The 23,208-nt window shown below is 47.4% G+C and overlaps 1 protein-coding gene across 1 annotated transcript in view; it reads left to right on the top strand.

The window, feature by feature from the left end:
- The first annotated feature begins 974 nt into the window (after nucleotides 1–974).
- The window catches only part of DOCK5 (dedicator of cytokinesis 5), a 75,172-nt gene continuing 52,938 nt past the window's right edge, over nucleotides 975–23,208 (top strand). The window contains exons 1-15 of the mRNA XM_054270534.1: nucleotides 975–999; nucleotides 7,822–7,862; nucleotides 8,721–8,776; nucleotides 9,560–9,656; nucleotides 13,302–13,450; nucleotides 14,164–14,299; nucleotides 14,462–14,619; nucleotides 15,261–15,342; nucleotides 16,519–16,648; nucleotides 17,844–17,916; nucleotides 19,762–19,904; nucleotides 20,887–21,012; nucleotides 21,570–21,694; nucleotides 21,783–21,881; nucleotides 22,636–22,708. Of these exons, the coding sequence (XP_054126509.1) occupies nucleotides 990–999; nucleotides 7,822–7,862; nucleotides 8,721–8,776; nucleotides 9,560–9,656; nucleotides 13,302–13,450; nucleotides 14,164–14,299; nucleotides 14,462–14,619; nucleotides 15,261–15,342; nucleotides 16,519–16,648; nucleotides 17,844–17,916; nucleotides 19,762–19,904; nucleotides 20,887–21,012; nucleotides 21,570–21,694; nucleotides 21,783–21,881; nucleotides 22,636–22,708 (1,498 nt within the window). The 5' untranslated portion in view covers nucleotides 975–989. The remainder of the gene's footprint in view (nucleotides 1,000–7,821; nucleotides 7,863–8,720; nucleotides 8,777–9,559; nucleotides 9,657–13,301; nucleotides 13,451–14,163; nucleotides 14,300–14,461; nucleotides 14,620–15,260; nucleotides 15,343–16,518; nucleotides 16,649–17,843; nucleotides 17,917–19,761; nucleotides 19,905–20,886; nucleotides 21,013–21,569; nucleotides 21,695–21,782; nucleotides 21,882–22,635; nucleotides 22,709–23,208) is intronic.

Raw genomic sequence — 23,208 nt, 5'->3', positions numbered from 1 at the left:
TCTTTAAAACAAATGTGTTTGTTCACCAATGGATTTCCTTAGGGATACATAAATATGGGAACTTTGTGTTTGGGGAGATTTCATTGCTGAAATTTTGGATTTCATTGCTACATTTAGGATGTGGTCTATTCTTAAATCAGTATTTTAAATAAATCAGGCGGTCTGGGTTTGATCTGCTCTGACTTTGCTGACAATTCCTTGAACCACAGCAAAGCTTTTCACTGATTTTATGCCTTTTTACTTGGTTTGAAAGGAAATTCCATCTAAACTTTCTCACCTGGCCCCAGGGAGGGCTCTGCTTTGCCCAGTGAATCTGCAGCAAGTCCCAGGGAAAAGGCACTCCAGCACTTAATCCTCTTCCCCCTGGAAATCCCATCAGCATCCAGCTTAACTTCGTCTTTGGGAGGGATTAAATTCACACAGAATCCCAAGTTTTGGTGCTAAAATTGGTGCTTGGCTGGGGAGAGCCTTTGGCAGCAAACAAGTGTGATTTGGTTTGGGAAGGAGTGGTTTGGTGTGGGATGGGGTGGGTTTTATTACAGCATCCCATTTCTGATGTGTTCTGGTGCTGGAGTTATCCTGAGACAGACTGAAAAATGAGAATTACAGAAGTGATGTGCCTGAGGTGCTGGTGGCTCTGTGGGCAGGTTTTTGGCCAGGTGGGAATGCTCAGCTCCCCAGAAGGTCTCCCAGGCCTGTCTGGGGGGTAAAACCCCCTTTGTTGTCTGTTAGTGACACTTGTCCATGATAAACTCTGGGGATTGACACATGGTGCCCTTTCCCAGTGTATTCCATACCCAGGGTGACTCCATCCCTTTGTTCCTTTTCCCAAACCCTGCCCTGCCTTTGGAGAGCCCATTCCCAGAGCTGATTCCCTCATGGTTCTGATTTGTCTCTTTTCTCCCCATTTTTCAGCCATCTACAACTACGAGGCCGTGCAGGACGTGGAGCTGTCCCTGCAGGTGGGGGACACCGTTCACATCCTGGAGATGTACGAAGGTAGGTGCAGCTCAGAGGAGCTTTGAGAGGAAAACGGGAACAAATCAAGATCATTTTTCAAATTTTAGATTGTATTTTCAACTCCTGTTGCACCCCAAAGCACAGATTTGGTGTGTAGTGGCTGCTGTTGCCTCTTAATTTTTAAAATAGTGCTAAAATGCAGAAATGCAGAGGGTTTCTCATCTCTGTGCTGTTCCAGGCAGAGTTTATCAAGGTCAGGTTTCACCAGCATCTCAAGGCAGCACTAAAAGGAGAAGAAACATTTAATTCTGGCTGCTCACTGCTGGTTTCACCTCTTGGCTTTGGCTCCTCTTTGGGCCAGGCCAGGCACCTGTGCTCATGGTCCTGCTGGAAAATAAGAATAATAATTAAAAAAAGTCCTTAGTTTTTAACCTGAGTGAGTTCTTGATCTGAGTGGATGGTAGAAAAGGAGAGGGAAGGGCTGATTGGTTCATAGTTCATGTTGCTTTGAGCTGTAATATCACAGACTGGCATTAAATGTTCTTAAAATGCTCCAGTTGTGGAGCTTCCATGCCCTTTTTGGGCTGTTTCTCCTCGTCCTTCACTGGGACATTTTTCATGATACCTTAATGTAAACCACAGAGTAAACAAAATTCTTAATTTAAAGATTAAAATGACTCTTGAGTGTTTCAACTCTCCCTATCAAATTTGACTCTTTGACAACGATTTCAATATTGAGACTGGAACAGAGCCATTCAATCATTTTAAGGAATGCTGTGGTCACTGCTTCCCTCTCCAAAACTCAAAGGTAAAATATAAATCCAATTCTTTTCAACAAGCAGCATCGATTTGAATGAAGATTCTGTGCTCAGGATCAGCACTGAGAACAGGGAGCTGCTCCTTTTTAATTTGTTTTTGGCCCTTTGCTCCCTTTCCACGCTCAGACCTGGGAGCAGCTCCCAGTCCTGGCAGATTCTGTCGTGGTTTTACCCTCTGTGGGTGATCATGGTGGGGGAGAGGGGAAAAAGGGAAATACCCAGTGGAAATCACTGATTTATGACATGGTTCTGCAAAAAGACACAGGGAAGGGGGAGGAGAACTCCCTCGGGAAGAGGAGGCATCTTGCACTTGCCAAAATTTGAGGGGATTTACTTCTTTCTCCCTATTTTTAATTTTTTAATCATTGTTTTGCCCCTATTTCTTGTAATCAGTTTAACAGAGGCAGGAACAGGGAATGAGTACATAAATGGCACCTTTTTTTTGGCCTGAAATCTCCCAGTTTGGAGCTCTGTCAGGAGAAAATTGCCTGTGAATAGTTTGGGGGAGACGTGAATGTTTCCATGTGTGGAGGGGAAAGGGATGGCTCCCAGATGCTGAGCCATCAGTGGGGAGCAGGAATCTGTGCCTGAGACACCTCAGGGCACCAAAAATTCCCTTTCGTCAGCAAGAGCAGCCAGAAATCCAGGCCAGACAGTTGGGAGTGTACAGGAGGAGATGCAGAGATGGGGACTCTGCTCTAATTTCCCATAAATTCACCTCAAACCCTCCCCATTCTGATATTCTGCCTGCCTGGGAGGAGCTTCTTATTCTTCCCCAATCTCTTTTTTTTGGATGTCAGCTCTCAGCTGTGTTCCCAGCTCTCTGGGGGTCTGCTTTGGAGGATAAATCTTCTCACAAGAGGCTTTTTCTGCTCCTTTTCATGCCAATGCTGCCTGCTCACCACTGGAGCTGATAAAAACTGGTTTTGTTCCTCTAATCACTGCTCTTATCTGGACACACAGGCCTCGAGTGAGGAAAAGTTTCCATGGAACCAGGGCGGGGGCTCTGTGGGAGGAAAGGCTGGAGATGCCCTGTGGAGGCATTTTTGGGGCTGGGAGATTCCCCATGAAGTCATTTTTTGGAGGGTTGGGACATGCCCTGTGGTGTAATTTTTTGGAGCTGGAGATGCCCTGTGAAATAATGAAATATGTGAATATGGGAAATATGTGAAATAATTTGGGGGGGGTTGGAGCAAACTCTGTGAAATCATCTTTGGGGGTTGAGATAATAATAATTCTTTGGGGTGGGAGGAGGAAGCCCCATGAAGGCATTTTTGGGGCTGGGAAATTCCCCAGGTAATTCTTTTTTGGGGTGGAAGATGCCCTGTGGAGGCATTTTTGGGGCTGGGAGATGCCCCATGAAGTCATTTTTTGGAAGATTGGGACATGCCCTGTGGTGTAACTTTTTGAGGGCTGGAGATGCCCTGTGAAACAATTTCTGGGGATTGGAGCAAAACCTGTGAAATCATTTTTGGGGGTTGAGAGATGCCCTATAAAAGAATTCTTTGGGGCTTGGAGGAGGAAGCCCTGTGAAGGCATTTTTGGGAGATTCCCTGGGTAGTTATTTTTTGGGGTGGGAGATGTCCTGTGGAGTCATTTTTGAGGTAGGAGACGCCTTAAGAAATCATTTTTGAGGTGGGGAGATGCCCTGTGGAGTCATTTTTGGGTTTGGGAGATGCCCTGTGGAGTCATTTTGGGGTGGGAGATGCCCTGTGGAGTCATTTTTGGGGTGGGCGATGCCCTGTGGAGTCATTTTTGGGTCACCTTGCCTTGCCCGTAGCTGAGGGCATTCCCAGGCTCTCAGTGCCATTCCTTGGGGGGTTTTGGGGCTGTCCAGAGGCTCTGGGTGTTGTCACTGTCACTGCCCAGCCCAGGATGCTCAGGAGCCCATCCCACCATGGCCCCAGGGCTGGTGCTCCCGGTGTTCCAGAACATTCCTGCAGGCAGCAGCAGTGCCTTCCTCAGCCTCCTGGAGTTCTCTGTGCTCTGGGGTTGTGGCTCTGCAGGGATCCAGGTGGATCCATCCCAGCTGGGCTCTGGTGTTTGCAGTGAGTGTCATCTGCTCCCAGACACAGCCCTGAGAGAGCTGAGCTGCTCTGGGGCTCAGGCCCAGGCAATCAGGGGGGTTTTGGGTGCATTTTGGGGCAGCTCTGAGCTCTCAAACCTCTCCTGAGGTGGCTCCCAAACCCTCTGGGCAGTCCCTGCAGTCAGGTGCTGCTCCTGTGCTGCCTCACAGTGCCAGGAAACTTCCTAAAATCGCAAAATCCCTGCTTGGTTGTGCTGCAGCTGCAAAGGCTGGAATCACAAAATATCCTGAGGGACCCACAGGGGTCATCCAGTCCAACCCCTGGCCCTGCACAGACACCCCAAAATCCCACCCAGACTGGGGCTGAGGCTCTGAACATGCTTGGCCTCTTGTTCTCCAAGCCCCAGTTTCCAAGCTGGGCTGATGCAGTTGGGGTGGATGGTGAGGGCGCCTGGGAAGATTTGGGTGTGATAACAGAGGGGGTGATAAAACAGGAGGGATCACACAGGGGGTGATAACACAGTGGGGATAAAAGAGTGTGGATCACACAGGGAGTGATAATACAGGAGTGCTCACATGATGGGGATCACACAGGGGGTGATAACACAGTGGGGATAAAACAGGGGGTGATAAACCAGTGTGGATCACACAGGGAGTGATAATACAGGAGTGCTCACATGATGGGGATCACACAGGGGGTGATAACACAGTGGGGATAAAACAGGGGGTGATAAACCAGTGTGGATCACACAGGGAGTGATAATACAGGAGTGCTCACATGATGGGGATCACACAGGGGGTGATAAAACAGTGGGGATCAGCCAGGGGGATCAAGAAGGAGTGATAACATGGGGTGATGAAACAGTGGGGATCACACAGGGAGTGATAACACAGGGTGGATCACACAGGGATTGATCACACAGGGAGTGATAACACAGAAGGGATCACACAGGGAGTGATAACACAGGGGCATCACACAGGGATTGATAACACAGGAGGGATCACACAGGGAGTGATAACACAGGGGCATCACACAGGGATTGATAACACAAAGGATCACACAAAAGGGATCGCACAGGGGTTGATAACACAGGAGGGATCACACAGGGAGTGATAACACAGGGGGATCACACAGGGATTGATAACACAGGAGGGATCACACAAGGACTGATAACACAGGGGCATCACACAGGGATTGATAACACAAAGGATCACACAAAGGGGATCACACAGGGGTTGATAACACAGGAGGGATCACACAAGGACTGATAACACAGGAGGGATCACACAAGGACTGATAACACAGGAGGGATCACACAGGGAGTGATAACACAGGGGGGATCACACAAGGAGTGATAACACAGGGGGGATCACACAAGGAGTGATAACACAGGAGGGATCACGCAAAGGGGATCACACAAGGAGTGATAACACAGGGGCATCACACGTGGGTGATGATAACACAGGGGGATCACACAGCAGGGAATAACAGAAGGGGGATAACCCAGGGAAATGGATTCGTTTTTCTGACCTGCAGCTCCCCTGTGCCAGGGATTCATCAGGGGGTGACATCCCTGGAAATTCAGCTCCAGCTTGGATAAGGGACATAGGAAGGAGGTCAGAGGGAAACCACAGGCTGAGCAGTGTGACTGAAGATTCCAGATATTTCCAGTACAAGCTGTCCATGGAGTCATTGAATGCTCTGGGTTGGAAGGGACATTTAAAATCATTCTGTCCCACCCCCTGCCATGGGCAGGAACATCTCCCACTATCCCAGATTGCTCCATCCTGGCCTTGGACCCTTCCAGGGATGCAAACACTTGCAGGGGTGTTTCTGTGTGCCAGTAACAATCTGGGTATGACACTGAGAGCTCTCAGATCTCTTCTTGGATCCCTTTCCCTTTTACACACACAGAGCCAAACCCACTGCACATCCCAGGGCTGTTAGTTCAGGTCCCACACTGCAGAGCAAGGTTTTGTTTTCCCCTCATGTCTCTGCCTGCAGAAGGACACGAGCTCTGGACAAGATTTCTCCTTCCCCTGACAAGAAGACACTCAGTGCATGTTCCTCCTGCCTGCCAAGGGTTCAGCACTGTGCACGTGCTGCAGAATGCAGGAAAAGCAGGGATTGGAAAAGGAACCTCGCTGCCTCCAGGGCTGTGGAGGCTGCTGCAGTGCAGGGAATCTGGCCTTGAGCAGGGAGCTGGGAGGACACTTGGCTGTTGAGGGGAACCTCTCCCAGTCTGCAGGATTGATCATTATTGTTGTTAGCTGTGGGATTTCAGGGGAGCTGTGGGTGGAAGGAATGTGTGCTCACATACCGTGACCCCTGGCAGGTTCTGTTCTGCTGAAAAGAAGTTTACCTTGAATTTGTTCCTGCTTTCAGTCAGCCCTGGGGAGGGTGAGGCAATGCCCTGAGTGCTGTGGGACAGGACAGGCCCCCAGGAGGAGGAACGGGGACCTTGTGGTCCCACGTGTGACCTGGCCTTGCATCACTGGGGAGAGCTCGATCATCACTGGAGTGTTGTCCTTAGATTTTTCTTTTCCATGCTGCAGAAAATCCACTTAGTGAAGGGTAAAGTTGACGACTTGATCAACTAAAAAAAAAACCAACAAAACAACAGCCCCAAACTTTTAGTAATTTCTTTGCAAGTCTGCTGTTTTTTGTTTTCACTCAGATTTCAGTCTGAGTGTTGGAGCAGCTGAAATTTTCCATGTCATCATCAACTGCAAAACCTTTCTCCATTTCTCTGCTTGGAGAATACACTCAAACACTTAAACAGTCTTGTTCCTCTGAAGATTTAAGCAGATTTTGGGTTGCTTTTCAAGAAATCATGTAATTAACTGAACACTGCCCAAAGACTGATGTTCCTGTTAGTGATGGATAAAATTATTGAAGGTGGGAGCAGAATTCTGACACAAGTTGCATGAGGTGCTTGCAGAAACAGCTTTGCACAATCAGGCCCAACTTGCTTTTATGCAATGATTGCAAAATATTTTACAGGAATGGGGGGAAGGCCAGGGGGCCCTTTGAAACAGGAGGAAGTTGTGCTGTCAAAGGGCTGAACGTGTTAAATGGGATTGAAATCCCTCCTGGTAAATTCCATGAGCTCTGTCTCCCACCCTGAGTAATTTGTGCTTTCCCCTTCAATTAATGACAGTTAGATAAAAATAGAACCTAAATCTTCTCATCCCTAATCCAGGACCTCATCCATGGCTCCATGAGCAATGGATAATCTTATTTTCCTCCTGTGGAAAGAAATTGAACTTCTTCTTTCCTCCTAATTTATCACTGGAATATTGGGAGTTTTGAGGTGGAGGTACCTCCCGATTGCTGGAGAAAGGGCACAAAGCTGCACTTCAGAAAATAAATAAGTAGAAATACAACCACATGCATATAAAAATACTCCAAAAAACCTGGATTAAATCATTCTAGGCTCTAATTTATGGTTGAGGAGTGTCAAATCCATGGTTCTTTATGGAACCTTCTTTGATAAATATAGGAATATTGGAGGGACCAACAATAAAACCACCAAAAAAAAAATCCACAAAAAAAAAATTTAAAACCAAACCCAGAGAAACCGGTCTCCCCTCCTCTCTTCTTTGCCTGATTATTCTCTTAAACCCCTTTGCCTTCTTGATGCTGCCACTCAGCTGGACATAATCTCCTTGGATGGGCTTTAATGCCCCTCCCAACCCAAGCCAAGCCATTCCATGGAAATCCTGGGTAAAACCCAGGTGCCAAAGAGAGGAGAAATGTTCCCTCAGAGACATCTGCTCCTGAGGCCTGGGCAGCACAATTGTTGCATCTGTCTTAGAATTTTTAGATCTTATCAAGGTCTGATTGATAAACAGGATTTGTGTCAGGGCAGGGAGCTCAGCTCCTACAAACAGAGCTGTCTTCCCAGGAGTGGATCCCAAATTGGTGTTATAGAGAGGTGGTGAGAATCACAATTTGTGTTTAATTGCTGTCAACAGGAAATAATGAAATACAAATATCTGTGTTTGCTTTGCCAGGCTGGTACCGAGGATACACACTCCGGAATAAATCCAGGAAGGTACGACCTCACTTTTGGGTGGCTCCCATTTTAATTTCACACCTTGCCAGACCCCATCTGGTGCTGAAAACTCCTGTATTTCTTGTCTTCACCTCAGGCAGGACTCCTGTCCTCAGTGACAGAAATCAATGACCTTGAGCTGAAAGTTCAGAGCCATGTGTTGGGAATTCCTCCACTGGAAGCATGAGGAATGCAGTTGGAGCTTCCAAAATTACCTGTTCCCATCTCCATACAGGAGATTATTGCTTTATCATGATGCTCTGGGGCCTGTGCACATCCAGCATTAGTTCTGTTTAATGGGAACATCAGGGTTTTGACTGGAAAATATTCCAGAAATTACACATCCCTGGCTCTCAGCCTGAGCTGCTGGAGCTTGGGCTGGAAGCTACCTGGAAATCCAGGTTCCCCCAGGAATGCTGGCAACTCTCCTGTGGTAACATCCCCCACAGCTTCTGCTTTTAGGAATAAAGAGGAGAGAAAAGGGAACAGAAAAAAGGATTCCAGCATTTCCAGAAGGTTTCTCTGTAACAACACAAATTTGGGAATTTCTGCAGGTGCTGGTGGTGGGAGCTTTTCTAGGGAGCACAGGGTAGCCTGACTCCAGGAATATTTCATGGCAGTGACTGATAATTTTCAAGAATTTCCAGCATTTTCTGCAGGAAGATGAGGGTCATTGGTGTAAAACAAGGAATCAGCTTCTCTGAGTTGCCAATGTGGAACCTGCTGCTCCTCCCTGTCCTTTTTCCTGGCATACTGGGACATTTCTTACTCCTTTCCCCTGTTTTTTGTTAAATATCTTTCTGTCACATCCTATCCCACAGTAGAATTGATTTATTTCATTTCTCTCTTTATTTTTAGGGCATTTTCCCAGAAACTTACATCCATTTGAAAGAGGCCATCGTGAAGGACCGGGGGTAGGTTGGCACTTCTTTGGCAGCAAAACCCAGGGAATTTCATTCCCTTTAAACCCCAAAGAACCAATTTATACAGCTGTAGCTGTCACAAAACCAGGGCGTATCTCCTGAGCTGGACTAGCAATGCATAATTCCATTTTTCGGAGCACTGACAAAGAAGAGCAGTGGGGAGTGAGGGCAGCAGGAGATGATTTGCAGGGTTAAGGAAGCTCTGCTGGACAAGTCAGTAGTGGGGAGGGTCAGTCCAGCTCCATCCAGCTCCCCTGGGGACTCCTGGAAGCCATAGCAGACTCCTGCTGGTAGCCAGGGCCCAGCAGGAGCGTGGATTCCTTCCTGTCTTGGAAAACACTGGAGGAAATGACTCCTCCTTGGATTCCTTGAGCTCTATCTGTGCTCGTAAAGTGAGAGCAAAACAGCGGCTGCAAAGGAAGGAACTTTATAAAACACTTCTTTTTCAGCTCTTATTTTCAGGTAACTGTTACCATTGCGTGTGGGGATTCTTCCAAATTTAATTTCTGTCTCTTTATCCTGGGTTTGGAACAAATCCATGGGGAATAAGAGGGAGTGAAAGAAGCTTGAAGCATTTTGCATTAAAAATGGATGATGGATGTGGATGTGTGTGTATTGAGAACAGCTTAAGGGCCTTGACATCATGTATGAGTGAATTGTGTGAACATCAACTCCTCTGGAATTTCCATTTTTACATTTATCAAAAAAGGGTGTTTTCCATTAAGTTCAAGCCCTGAGTGTGAAAGCTCTCTCTGATGTCTCCCTTCTCCCCAGGCAGCACGAGACGGTGATTCCCAGTGAGCTGCCCCTCGGCCAGGAGCTGACGGCCACACTGCGGGAGTGGGCAGTGATCTGGCACAGGCTGTACGTGGTGAGTGCTGGGGCTGTGAGGGGAGATCAGCCTGGGGGGAGTGGGCAGTGGCTATGGAGGGAGTGGGCAGTGACCTGGCACAGGCTGTATGTGGTGAGTGCTGGGGCTGTGAGGGGAGCTCAGCCTGGGCCTGGTGGCTATGGAGGGAGTGGGCAGTGACCTGGCACAGGCTGTATGTGGTGAGTGCTGGGGCTGTGAGGGGAGCTCAGCCTGGGCCTGGTGACTGTGAGGGGAGCTCAGCCTGGGCCCGGTGGCTATGGGGGGAGTGGGCAGTGACCTGGCACAGGCTGTTCGTGGTGAGTGCTGGGGCTGTGAGGGGAGCTCAGCCTGGTAATGGTGGCTGTGAGGGGAGCTCAGCCTCTGAGGGGAGCTCACCTGGGCTTGGGCCTTGGGGGGAGCTCAGGCTGTGAGGGGGGCTCAGCCTGGGAATGGTGGCTGTGAGGGGAGCTCAGCCTGGTGCTGGGGCCTTGGGGGGAGCTCAGGCTGTGAGGGGGGCTCAGCCTGGGAATGGTGGCTGTGAGGGGAGCTCAGCTTCTGAGGGGAGCTCAGCCTGGGGCTGGGGCTATGAGTGGAGCTCAGGCTGTGAGGGGGGCTCAGCCTGGGAATGGTGGCTGTGAGGGGAACTCAGCCTGGGAATGGTGGCTGTGAGAGGAGCTCAGCCTGGGAATGGTGGCTATGCAGGGAAGCTCAGCCTGGGAATGGTGGCTGTGAGGGGAGCTCAGCCTGGGAATGGTGGCTGTGAGGGGAGCTCAGCCCGGGAATGGTGGCTGTGAGGGGAGCTCAGCCTGGGAATGGTGGCTGTGAGGGGAGCTCAGCTAGGGAATGGTGGCTGTGAGGGGAGCTCAGCCTGGGCTCTGCAGGGAGCTCTGTGCCTCTGCCTGGGGCAGAACTGAGTGATGGAATGGGGCCTGGGGGGCTCAGAGTGTTCAGCTGTGCCATGTGACACAGGCAGGGGGACACTGTGGGTGTCCCCGCCCTGGGGCAGCAGGGCCTGGCACAGGTCACACTGTCACCGTGTCAGGGCTGCCTGGAGGGCCCAGCTCTCCTGGGAGATCCAGGCCCTGCTCTGACTGTCCTTGCCAGCCCTGCACGAGGGCAGGGAAGCCCAGCTGGGCACAGGGCTGGAGTTTGACACAGCTGTGGGCAGGGTGGGCTCTGCTGGGTTGGGAGGGCTGTGGGAACCCCATGGACTGGCTGATCCCCACCCAGAGCTCCCCTGGGAAACAGGGACGGGAGAAGGGGCAGAACCAGGCATGTGCCATGGGGGCAGATGTGACTTGTCACAAAGCACATCATGGAATGTTCTGGGCTGGAAGGGCTCACTCATCCAGCTCCTGGTCCTGCACAGACACCCCAAAATCCCACCCTGGGCATCCCTAGAGTGCTGTCCAAGCTCTCCTGGAGCTGTGGCAGCCTCGGGGCCGTGCCCATTCCCTGGGGAGCCTGGGCAGTGCCAGCACCCTCTGGGGGAAGAGCCTTTCCCAAAATCCAGCCTGACCCTCCCTGGCACATTCCCAGCCCTCCCTGGGCCCTGTCCCTGCCCCACAGAAGGAATCCCTTGGCTGCCACAAGGCCTCCCATGGCTGGGGCTCTCAGCAGGGTGGGGAAGGAGCTCTCATGTCCCAAATCCCTGAGCACAGAGTCCCCTCAGCAGTGTCACAAGCTGGCACTGCAGGGATCTGAGGACTGTCCTGCAGCAGGTGCTTCTTGCTCAAAGAAATGAGTCCACAGGGAGTTGCTTTATTTTAAAGACACATTAAAGAGTCAAATTTGATTTTTCTCTGAGCAGTAACGAGTTCAGCCTGCACAAATTGTGCTCCAATACTTTAATTAAGAAGAGGGAGTGAGTTGAAATGAGCTCTAATCACCCAGTGCACCCAGAGCAAGTTTTCCTATTGGAAATTTCACCAGGCCACAAATAAGTTGTGTTTGTGTGCCACAAAACCACAAGAATTTATTCCACCCTCTCAATTTAATGAGAAGCTCTACGTGATGGTATTACTGTGTGAAAAGAGAGTTTTGTTCCCGGCATTTTTTATTTCTGAATAACTTTCAGGTCCCAGCCTCAGAATCTGTTTTTTTAACAAGCAGAAATCTTTCATGTTCCTGTGCTTAACCACTATAAGTCTTAAAATAGATTTGGAAAATGTTGTGGTTTAAAATGGATTTGAGTTTATTTTATTTTCCCTGCAGTATGTATTAAAAGAATTTTTTTAAAAGCTAAAGGAGGAAGGAGGCATTTGAGGAGAAAAAGGAAACATGAGGGGATTTTTTATTTTGGCAGCATTTAATTTCACTTCTTTAATTTCTGGGGGTTTCACTGCAGCAGTGGCTTTATCTCCACTGCAAAATAAATACAAAAATGGGGAAAGTTTTTAATTGGTCTGCTTAATAGGAATTAGCTGTGGAGATAACTCAGGTCAAATTGAGGTCTGCTCTGAAAATTCACACGAATTGCCTTTGCAAGCTTTTTTATGTAAGAACATGGGGTGGGGGTTGTTTATGAAATATATCTTAAATCCTTTCTATAGGGCTAAAACCTCAAGCAGCCCACATCAGCACCTTGGTGTTCACTCAAATCAACTGAGGCTGACCCAAATCACAGGCAGGATTGTTTTCATACCTTTAAATTTGAGGGAAATATGAGTAATTTGTGTCATCCCTGTTCATTGCAGAGATGATAATGAGGAGATAATTGCAATTAGGTTCTTTTTGTGCTGGGTGGGAGCAGGGGGGGTTTGCAGCTCACCATGAACAGCTCCAGCCCCCAGGGAGCACCAGAAGCACCACTGGCTGTGGGGGAGATGTGACCCAAACCCAGCTCCTGGCCTTTGGGCTCTCAAACCCCAGGGAAGGCTCTTAATGCAAACCCAGGCACCGAGTTAGGCTTGAATTTCTCCTTTGGAGCTGAATAACCTCATCACTGTGCCAGTGACTCAAATCTGTGGCAAAGAGTCAGAATCCTCCCAGGAGCTGCCCCACTGAGGTGGCAGAGAGAGAGGGAAGCCTGGGCTCCCTTATTTAATGGGTTGAATGTCTTCCCTGACACTTTAAGAGCTTATATCTAAGCACACACTGCCACAAACAGGGTGGCTTACCACATATCCATGTTTAATTACAGCCTTGGAGGTGCAGGAACAAGGTGTGGGGATGGCATTGATTTTGTGAGGGTGGAACCAGTGAAGGGCATGGGAAGTATTTTCATTAATTAGAGATGGGAACAGGAATGCAGGAGGGGACTCTTCACCAGGCAGGTTTTGTTCAGTGTCCTTGCTCAGTTGTGCTCCTTTAATATAATTTCTCTGTCCCTTTTATAAAAAACCTCCATCAGAGCAGTCTGGAAGTGCTGGAAATCACCAGAGATCTATTTTTAGTGGGTGAGGTTTTTCTGCAATAATGTCCCAGGGAAAGGTGAAGCCCTTAAAGACACTTAAAAGATCTTAAAGGCACTTAAACCTTGGCAGTGCCAAGTGCTGCAGAATTTACTGTGTGGCTCTGATCTTTTGTGGTGTCACAAAGTGCCAGGTATTTTTAGTTCAGTAAAACTTGTGTGGCTCTGCAGCTGCACACATTTCAGAAGGGTTGCTGAGCTAAGGTTCCCAGGTTTTCTTTGGTTAAAATTGCCCAATTTTTTTTTTGCCTCAGAACAACAAAACCACACAGTTCAGGCATGTCCAGCAGCTCACCTACAGCCTGATAGAGTGGAGATCCCAAATCCTCTCCGGGACCCTGCCCAAGGATGAACTGGCTGAGCTCAAGAAAAAAGTCACTGCCAAGATTGACTATGGCAACAGGTGAGCTCCAGACTCCACCTGCAGGGCAGAGGAGCTCCCAAACCCCAGGGAAGGCCCTTAATGCCAAGCCAGGCACTGAATCAGGCTGAAATGAGGTGAAATGGCAGCTTTGAGTCCGTGAGACATCGTGGCCACCTGGCAGGTGGAGATGGAGCAGTTGGTTCTGGATGTGCCACAGGTCTCTGTGCCTTGGCAGGAATTCTCCTCTCTTAATTCTGCTCAAATCCTGGCACGGGGGGGCCTTGCCCTTGGAGCACAGTGTGTGCCTGGGTTTGGGTGTGGTGGGGAAGTGCTCTGCTTTCTCAGCAGTGAGGGGCAGGATTCCACAGACACCCCAGCCCCCCCAGTGGTTTGCAGTCCCCAAGACTCATTCATCTGCCTGTCAGCTGTGACCCAGGTCCAGTGAGCAAATTAAGAAGAAGCTTCTGGCAAAGAATAACAACCAGCTGCAATCTGGGAGCTTTGTAGATACTCATCCACCTTTGAAACAAAGCCATTTAAGCAGGAATAAGGGAGATGTCACCTTAGGATTGACTTGCCTGACAAATTCCTTCTCTCTTCAATGGGGAAATGGGAGGGAGGAGTTTTTTGAGACAAGAAAACCAGCAGTGAGTGAGGTTATTCCAAGGAGTTGAGCACTGACAGTCCAGGCAGTGATTTGATCTTTGCTGCTGCCACATTCTGCCTCTTTTGTGTCTCCTGGGGCTGTCCAGGATCCTGGGTCTGGACCTGGTTGTCCGAGATGACAATGGGAACATCCTGGACCCAGATGAGACCAGCACAATCTCCCTCTTCAAGGCCCATGAAACTGCATCCAAGAGGATTGATGAGAGGATCCAGGAGGAGAAGGTACCTCTGCTGTCCCTGGTTTGCCCTCCGTGCCCACTGAGCTTTTATATTCCTCTTCATGTTGTGCTCCTCTGGCAGCAGAACTAAATTCTCCTGTTTGTAGTGGAAATACAAAATGTAATGAAAATATAAAATGTAATGGAAATATGGAATTCTTTGCAGTCCCTGCAGCAGAGTTTGGACCTCCGGGGACAGCCAATATTCAACTCCACACACACTTACAGCCTCTATGTGAACTTCAAGAACTTTGTCTGCAACATTGGGGAAGATGCAGAGCTGCTGATGAGCCTCTATGACCCTGACCTCTCCAAATTCATCAGGTAGGGCTTTTTTTGGGAATTCTTAAGCAATGTAGTCATCAGGGTGATCGTTCATAGAAGTCAGCAGGTTAGAAAGGGAGATCCTGCAGATGTTTTCCAGTTCTGTTCGTTGCTGCCCCAGTGGGGGAAAATTAATTCAAATTACTTTGGAATGAGTTTCAGAGAGATAGGAAGTCCAGGCACTGTCCCTCCTAAAGCTGGGTATTTCTTTGATCCCACATTGTCTTTTTATATTCTTAATTTTCTCTGCTGTGGCTGCAAGCCTTGGTTAAGTATTTTATTAATTGTTTCCCAGTAAATCATGGATTTAAATGATGTTTGCTGTCCAGTCAGTGCCAGTTCACATCTGAAGAGTTGGGAGGATGTGAGGAGCTTTATCAGGGAGGCAGTTCTGTGTCAGGAACACTCTGTGTCCATCACTGCACTTATCAGGTGTGGCCATGCAGTGGGAATTGTCCAGGGCAGCAGCTGCCAGGGCTCACCCCATCCTGCCTCCATCAGTGAGTCACTTCAGAGGCATTTTGGGATAAAAGATTGGTCAAATAGTCCTTAAAGATTAAAATGCTGTTGGGCTTTTGCCAGGAAAGGAGGATGTCAGGTGTTGATTTGTTCAAATTTACTTTTTCTCCCTTTCTTTGCAGTGAAAATTACCTGGTTCGTTGGGGCAGCAATGGGATGCCTAAAGAAATTGAGAAACTGAACAACCTCCAAGCAGTGTTTACTGTAAGTTCAGAGAATCCCAGAACAGGCTGGGTTGGGAAGGACCTGAATCCCATCCAGTGCCACCCCAGCCATGGGCAGGGACAGCCCCCACTGTCCCAGGCTGCTCCCACCTGGCCTTGGGCACTTGCAGGGGTCCAGGGGCAGCTTCTCTGAAAATTCCATCCCAGCCCCTCCCCACCCTCACAGGGAAGGATTTCTCCCCAGAACCCTATCTCTCCCTCTGGGGAGAAGCCATTCCCTGTGTCCTGGCACTGTCAGTGTGTCCATCCCCCTCATGGTCTCCCTCCAGATCCAGAAGGCCACAGTTTTTACCTGTATAGAACCCAACCAAACCCCTCCTGTGGTATTCACATTCCCTGAACAGAGAGAGACACAATTTTCTCTGCCAGGATTTTTCCTGGGGAAGGCAGTGAGAAGCTCAGAGAAGAAAAGAAAACAATTCTTACCTTTGCTTGCTGCTCCTGTTTGGCACATGTGGAATGTGTTATGGAGATTGTTTACCTAAAGTGATTTGGTTACTGGACACTGGTGAAGGTTGTTTTGTTTCCTTGGCTAGTTGGGTTAGAGCTGTGTCCTGGCTGTCTCAGACAGTCATGGGATTTTCTTTAGTATCTCTTTAGGATGTAATATAGTATGGTTATAGTATAGTATAGTATTGTATAGTATAGTATAGTATTGTATAGTATAGTATTGTATTGTATTGTATTGTATAGTATTGTATAGTATTGTATTGTATAATATAGTATAGTATAGTATAGTATAATATTGTATTGTATAGTATTGTATGGTATAGTATTGTATTGTATAGTATTGTATAGTATTGTATAGTATAGTTATAGTATAGTATTGTATTGTATAGTATTGTATTGTAATGTATAGTATCTATACTATATATATACTATCTATCTATATATAGTGCATATATATACATATATATAGTATATAGTAATTAGTATTATTAATATTTAGTATAGTATTATTATTTATTATAGTATTATATAGTATAGCTCAATAAAGCAATTTCTCAGCCTTCTGAAATCATGGAGCCAAAGCACATTATGCCCTGGCTGGGGGATCCCCCATTTCCCCTCCCTTCTTCCCTCCCTCCCCCTCTCCTTCTTTCTCCTTTCCCCTCAGAAGGGCTTTGATGGAGGTTGATGTGAGCTCTCTTTTCAGGACTTGAGCAGCTCAGACCTGATCAGGCCCAGGATCAGCCTGGTGTGCCAGATCGTGCGCGTGGGGCACATGGAGCTGAAGGATGGCAAGAAGCACACCTGCGGCCTGCGCAGGCCCTTCGGCGTGGCAGGTGGGCACTGTCACGCTGGGGGCACCTGCAGGGCCCAGCAAACCCCTGGGGGCACTGGGACACGGGGCTGGCAACGGGGAGCTGTGTGCTGTAAGTGCCAGCACAGCCTGGGAGCTGCCAGGGCCAGCATTGCTGCTCCAGGGTGGATAAATTGTCCCTCTGAGATCTTCATGAAGGTGGTAGCTGGAGATCAAACACTGTCACTGCTCACTTTTGTCACCTCCCACAAAGATAACAGGGAATAAATGGGTGGTGAAAGTCTAGGGAGCAAGGTTTGGTGGAGTTTAATCCCTTCCCCGAGCCCAATGGTCTTTGCCATGGTTCTCACTTTGTCTCTTTGTCCCGTCACACATGGAGCTGAAATCCAGATAAAACCAGACAAAACTTGCATGAGAACAGCTCCTCCAGCTCCTCGCTTGCTAGTAATACGTTTAAGGTCAATATTTTTTAACACCTTTAAAATAAAAGTGTTTTATGGGGGGTGAAATATTTGTAAGGGGACGTGGCTGCGTGTCCCAAATGGCTTTGGGGTTAAATCACATTATTCCAGATTTTTCTGGTCTTCTTTGGCTGCAGCAGACTTATCAGGGCCTTATCAGAGTGGCATTTGCTCCTCAGGACTCATAGGATAAAGCTGGAGGTTTTAAAGGAGCCTTGGTGAACCAGACTGCCAATTCTTATTTTATTCCTGGGATTTCTTGTGAAGGGGCTTGCTTGAAATCCTTGGTGGAAATCAATATCCAGAGGAGCAGCATTTGAATACCAGTGGAATTTCTTTGCCTTGAAATGCCCCAGTGCCACCTGGCTTTCTCAAAGGGTATTTTATAAGAGTATTTTATCAGGGTGTATTCAACATGTTCCCACTCACTGCTATGAGCTGACAGTGCACATCAATGTAAATGTGCATTTAAATTGAAAAACACATTTAAATGCGTTTTTTAAAAGGTTAAAATGAGAGTGATGCCCTTCATTGCTGTCACAGAATCCCAGATTTTTTGGGGGTTGGAAATAGCCTTAAATCCCATCCAGTTCCACCCCTGCCGTGACCAGGACTCCCTCCACTATCCCAGGTCGCTCAGAGCCCCTGTTTTGAGTGACACTGGCCCAAAGTAACCCCTTGTTGTTTCCATTCTGAGAGGGCAAAGCTCTCTCTGGGCTCTGGGCAGCTCTGAGTGATGCTCTGGTGTCGTTGCAGTGATGGACATCACTGACATCATCCATGGCAAGGTGGACGACGAGGAGAAGCAGCATTTTATCCCCTTCCAGCAGTGAGTACTGGGCTGCAGGGCTCACCCACCCCTGGCCAAAGCAGGCATCCTCTGGGGAAGGGCAGATGGAGCCTGGCAGAGCCCCAGGGGCTCTACAAACAGATCAGCTGATAGCAGAGGCAGCTCTTTGCAGGGAGAGGTTCCTGTCACCCTCAGGAGCCTCTGTTCCCCGTGGTTTTCATGGCTCTGTCAGAGACTCAATTGCTTGGGGACTTCAGCCTTGCAGCTGGAATTTCTGGGTACCTGTATGTCGCAGACATTTTTTCATAGAAATGTTTCATTGGGACTTGTTCGTTTTCTGGGAAGCAAGGGCCCCCAGAAAGAGAATGTAAACAATTGTTATCAGCTGCTGTAGAATGCAATAAGATTGCACCTGTGATTGGTTCATGTTCCCATGTTTATAATTAAGAGCCAATCACAGGAGCAAGCTGGGGACAGAGTCCCTAGACACAACTTTGTTATAAATTCTTTCTTTCTATTCTTAGCTTAGCAAGCATCTGCAACTTCTCTCTTTATTCTGTTTAGTATAGTTATAATGTATTATATATCATATATCAATAAATCCAACCTTCTGATCAAGAAACAAGATTCTTGTCTCTCTCTCACCCCAGCAACCCCATGCAGGGTGCTGTAATACCTGTGGGGTGAGGAGGAGGAGCACAGAGTGGAATAATGTTGTGGGGCTGGGGGAATGTGGCTTACAAAATGTTGTGGGGTTGAAAGGCAGGATTTTCAGAGAGGCTGAGCAGAGACACAGCTTTCTGTCCCTGCTGTGTGGGACCCTCTGGGCCACTCCCTACCCACGTTTCTTGGTCAGTCATAGGGAAGGGGGGGTTCTCCCTCTTCTGGGGAAGAAATTCCAGCCCCAATGAGTTCTGCATTTCTGCACTGAGAGATGGACTTGTGTGTTTGTTCTGCCGGCTCTGATTGCTCCCCTTTTTTGGCACATTGGAGTAATGAAAATGGAGCTTGTTTGGGTAGACCCAGCCTTGTTGTTACAGCCCTAAATAGAGCAAAGCATTGGCTGCAGCCATTTGTTATTACAGGGTATTTTCAGGGGAGATTTGGGTTTGTTTCCCTGCCCTTTCAGGCCCTGGAGGGATGGCTTTCCCTTTGCAGAAAAACGTTAGTCTGCTACTTGGTTTTTTTAGGGTTTTTTTTTTTTTTTTTTTTGTGAGTTTGATTGCTTATTTTTTATTGGTTTAGGTGGTTTTGTTTTGATTTGGGGTTTTTGTTTGTTTTTTGTTAATTGTTTTGTTTGGTTTTGTTTTGGTTTTTTTTACTTGTTTGTTTGATTAGTTTTTTGTTTTGTTGGTTTGGGATTTTTTCCCATCTTTCTTCTGCTCCAGTGAGGCTGAGTTCAGACCCCCAGCTGGACACCAGTGTGGGCAGCCTGCGGAGACCTCATTTCTGCCTCATTATTGGTGGTGTGGGTACAGGAGTGAAGTCAGGCTCAAGATCCAAACCTCACTAGTCTTGTTTGTGACTGGGGATGGGTTCAACCCATAGGTGTTGTCACAGCAGTCAATAATTTATATTAATTTATATTAGTTTACCAATAGTTAATCTGCATAGAGACAGCTCTGAGGCAAACCTGAAGTCAGGGCTTAATTCCTGAGGTCATTGTTACTTACCTTAGGCCTGAGGGATGGACTGTGGTGCATCTCCTAGTGTGAAAGTTTCAATGGATTTTATGTAGGTGCAGGAATGAAAATCCCCATGGAATCCTTAAAAAGCCCCACATTTATTTGTAAACCGGCCAGCTGCTGGCCAGCCCTCTCCTGTATGTGGTTGGTGTCAGTCTGTCGCAATTCCTGACCCCGTTTTTGTGGCCCCCCTGCCCAGGATTGCCATGGAAACCTACATCAGGCAGCGGCAGCTGATCATGTCCCCCCTGATCACCTCGCACGTCATCGGTGAGAACGAGCCCCTCACCTCCGTCTTCAACAAAGTCATCGCTGCCAAGGAGGTCAACCACAAGGGCCAAGGTGCAGCCTGGGGAAACCAGCCTGGGGGAGGTTCCAGGGAATAAATGGGGGGTGAAAGTCTAGGAATCAAGGTTTGGTGGAGTTTAATCCCTTCCCCGAGCCCAATGGTCTTTGCCATGGTTCTCACTTTGTCCCTTTGTCCCATCACACATGGAGCTGAAATCCAGATAAAACCAGACAAAACTTGCATGAGAGCAGCTCCTCCAGCTCCTCGCTTGCTAGTCATACGTTTAAGGTCAATATTTTTTAACACCTTTAAAATAAAAGTGTTTTATGGGGGGTGAAATATTTGTAAGCAGACGTGGCTGTGTGTCCCAAATGGCTTTGGGGTTAAATCACATTATTCCAGATTTTTCTGGTCTTCTTTGGCTGCAGCAGACTTATCAGGGCCTTATCAGAGTGGCATTTGCTCCTCAGGACTCATGGGATAAAGCTGGAGGTTTTAAAGGAGCCTTGGTGAACCAGACTGCCAATTCTTATTTTATTCCTGGGATTTCTTGTGAAGGGGCTTGCTTGAAATCCTTGGTGGAAATCAATATCCAGAGGAGCAGCATTTGAATACCAGTGGAATTTCTTTGCCTTGAAATGCCCCAGTGCCACCTGGCTTTCTCAAAGGGTATTTTATAAGAGTATTTTATCAGGATGTATTCACTATGTTCACATTCACTGCTATGAGCTGACAGTGCACATCAATGTAAATGTGCATTTAAATTGAAAAACACATTATTCCAGATTTTTCTGGTCTTCTTTGGCTCAAAGATACTCAAGATTCATCTCTGAAAGTTTGGGACTTGCTTCAGAGAATCTTCTTGCCCAGAAAAATCTTACTGAGATTCAGGGACAGGAAGGACTGGGCAAGAGAGAACCAGACGGGGACATGGAATTGTCATGAAATCACAGATTTTTTTGGAAGCACAGGCTTAAATTTCACAGGTTTGTACCTGTTTTTTTTCAGTAAACAAGTGTCATCTCCCTTTCTTAGGTCTCTGGGTCTCCCTGAAGTTGCTCCCTGGGGATCTGGCTCAGGTTCAGAAGGATTTTTCCCACCTGGTAGACAGATCCACTGCAGTGGCTCGAAAAATGGGGTTCCCTGAGATCATCCTTCCTGGTAGGTCCTGTGTGCTTCTGCATTCCATGGAGTGAAAGAACCTGAAATTCTAGAATTCCTGTCACAAAAAGATTTTTTTAAAAAAATTATCTGAAAACTTTATATTTTTCTTCAAACTTCCTGGTTATTTTTTGATTTTTTGTCTCAAGAAGTTGAAAACATGAGTTGCCTTTCTTATGGCAAAATGGTGATTTATGGAGCTTTTGGAAGAAAATTTGGTCAACATAATTTTTAGTTTTTAGTCAACATAATTTTTAGTCTCTTTAGTCAACATAATTTTTGTTGCATATGGCTTTGACCCACCCATTCAGAGTGGGTTTAACCCTAGAGAGCTCATTAAATTAAAAAGCAAAACAAAACATAAGTACAGAGGTTTGTAGAAAGTTCATTTTAGAAGATTTCGTGTAATTTGAGACAGAGATGAAAATGGTGTGATGGGAGGTGTTGTTAATTAAAGGCTAAGAGGAAATTAGGATAACATGGTACCCAAGGGTGTTAAATTTCAAGCTGTCCCAGTGGGAATGAGAATCCAGCTCATTAAACTCTGGGAATTGCAGGTGATGTCAGGAATGACATCTACGTCACCCTGATCCAGGGGGAGTTTGACAAAGGCAAGAAGAAAACCCCCAAGAACGTCGAGGTCACCATGTCTGTGCATGATGAGGATGGGAACCTGCAGGAGGTAGGATGGCCTCTGACACCCTCTGAAGATTTATACCCAAAATCCTCCATATTTACCTTTTTTCCCCCTCCCTGTGTTTTGTCCAAAGAAAGCCATCCACCCTGGGGCTGGCTACGAGGGAGTGTCAGAGTACAAGTCTGTGGTTTATTACCAGGTCAAGCAGCCCTGCTGGTACGAGACTGTCAAGGTATGGCTCTGTCATCACTGTGTGTCACCTGAGTCAGGAGCAGCAGTGAGGCGCACACAGACTCTCTCCAGCTGGTTAATCTGAGTTTATTAGAAACCCATTTTTTTATACACCCTTCTGATACAACCTGATTGGTCATTTAATCAACACCATTGGTTAATTAAGAAGACGCCCTTAGGTAAATATCTTATGAGAAAACAACTGCTCAAAACACCAGCTGCAAGATTGGTTTAATTCTTTCTCTGAGCTTCTCACAGCTTTTCCCAGAACAATTCCTGGGAAAGTTTATCTGTTTCTCTCTCTCTGACTGAACTGTCACATCCACAGGTCCCCCTTTTTGTTGAAAGGAGGAGGCAGGGTCTGTAATCCCCTTGCAGGAAGGAGAGCAAGCACAGTTCAGGAGTCTCTTCAGCAGTTTGCCAGTTGTTAATCAGAACCTCAATCAGACGCTGATTTAGGATGGTCAGAGAGATTTCCAACATAAACCATCAAATTCTTTCCAATCAAGCCTTGCTGTGTATGTTTTTCTTGTAAAAAGCCTTTGCTAATTCTCAGGCAGTGGCACACCTCATTGGTCTGCTCGAGGGTCAGGCAGTCTGACCCGTCACAGCCCTTTCCAAAAACATCAGCATCTGTGTTCTCCTCTGTGTGCACACCAGGGCTGATGTGGAACAGCAGCTGCATCAGCCCTGGGATGTGCTGCAGAGTGGCTGGGGACAGGGACAATGCTGCTTTTGTGCTGTTCTCCATGCAGGTGGCCATTGCCATAGAAGAAGTCAGTCGCTGCCACCTGAGGTTCACGTTCCGTCACCGCTCGTCCCAGGAGTGTGAGTGCCAGGAAGGGACCCCTGCGGGACTGCTCCGCTCCTCCCACTCTGATTTCTGCTTATTCAGTGTTACAGATATTATTCTTGCTCAGTTTACTTATTCCCAGTTTGTGGCAAGCAAAAAAACCAAAATATTCAAAATTTTTGCACCCAGAATTTGGTGCTGTTTTTGTCCTGAAACTGAGATTTTGTAAGGAGCAGCAGTTTATCCCCCTGAAAGATAATTGTCAATGTTTGTTATTACTTTGGCTTCTCAGTGTAGGTTGTTGCTTTTAATTTATTTCCCAAAATCCACTGCAAGGCCTGATGGGCTTCTAATGATCTTCCTATAGGAGGATTTCTAATTAGGCTAATGAAAGGCTAATGAGAGCATTAGAGCCAGAAGTTCCATCAGATCACTTCAGAGCCCTGAAATGAGATCAAGAATGTGAGGCTCAGCCATTGAAGGCTGTCAAAGGCACCTGGTTCTGAGGGCAGTGACATCCTTCCATATCCACAGC

The sequence above is a fragment of the Melozone crissalis genome, unplaced genomic scaffold (assembly GCF_028551555.1).
Source record: "Melozone crissalis strain CALT ecotype California unplaced genomic scaffold, PUWL_Pcris_2 ptg000010l_1, whole genome shotgun sequence".
In the NCBI taxonomy this organism is placed as follows: domain Eukaryota; kingdom Metazoa; phylum Chordata; class Aves; order Passeriformes; family Passerellidae; genus Melozone; species Melozone crissalis.
Note: the sequence above shows the minus strand (reverse complement) of the source record. Positions and strands in the feature narration are given on the sequence as shown.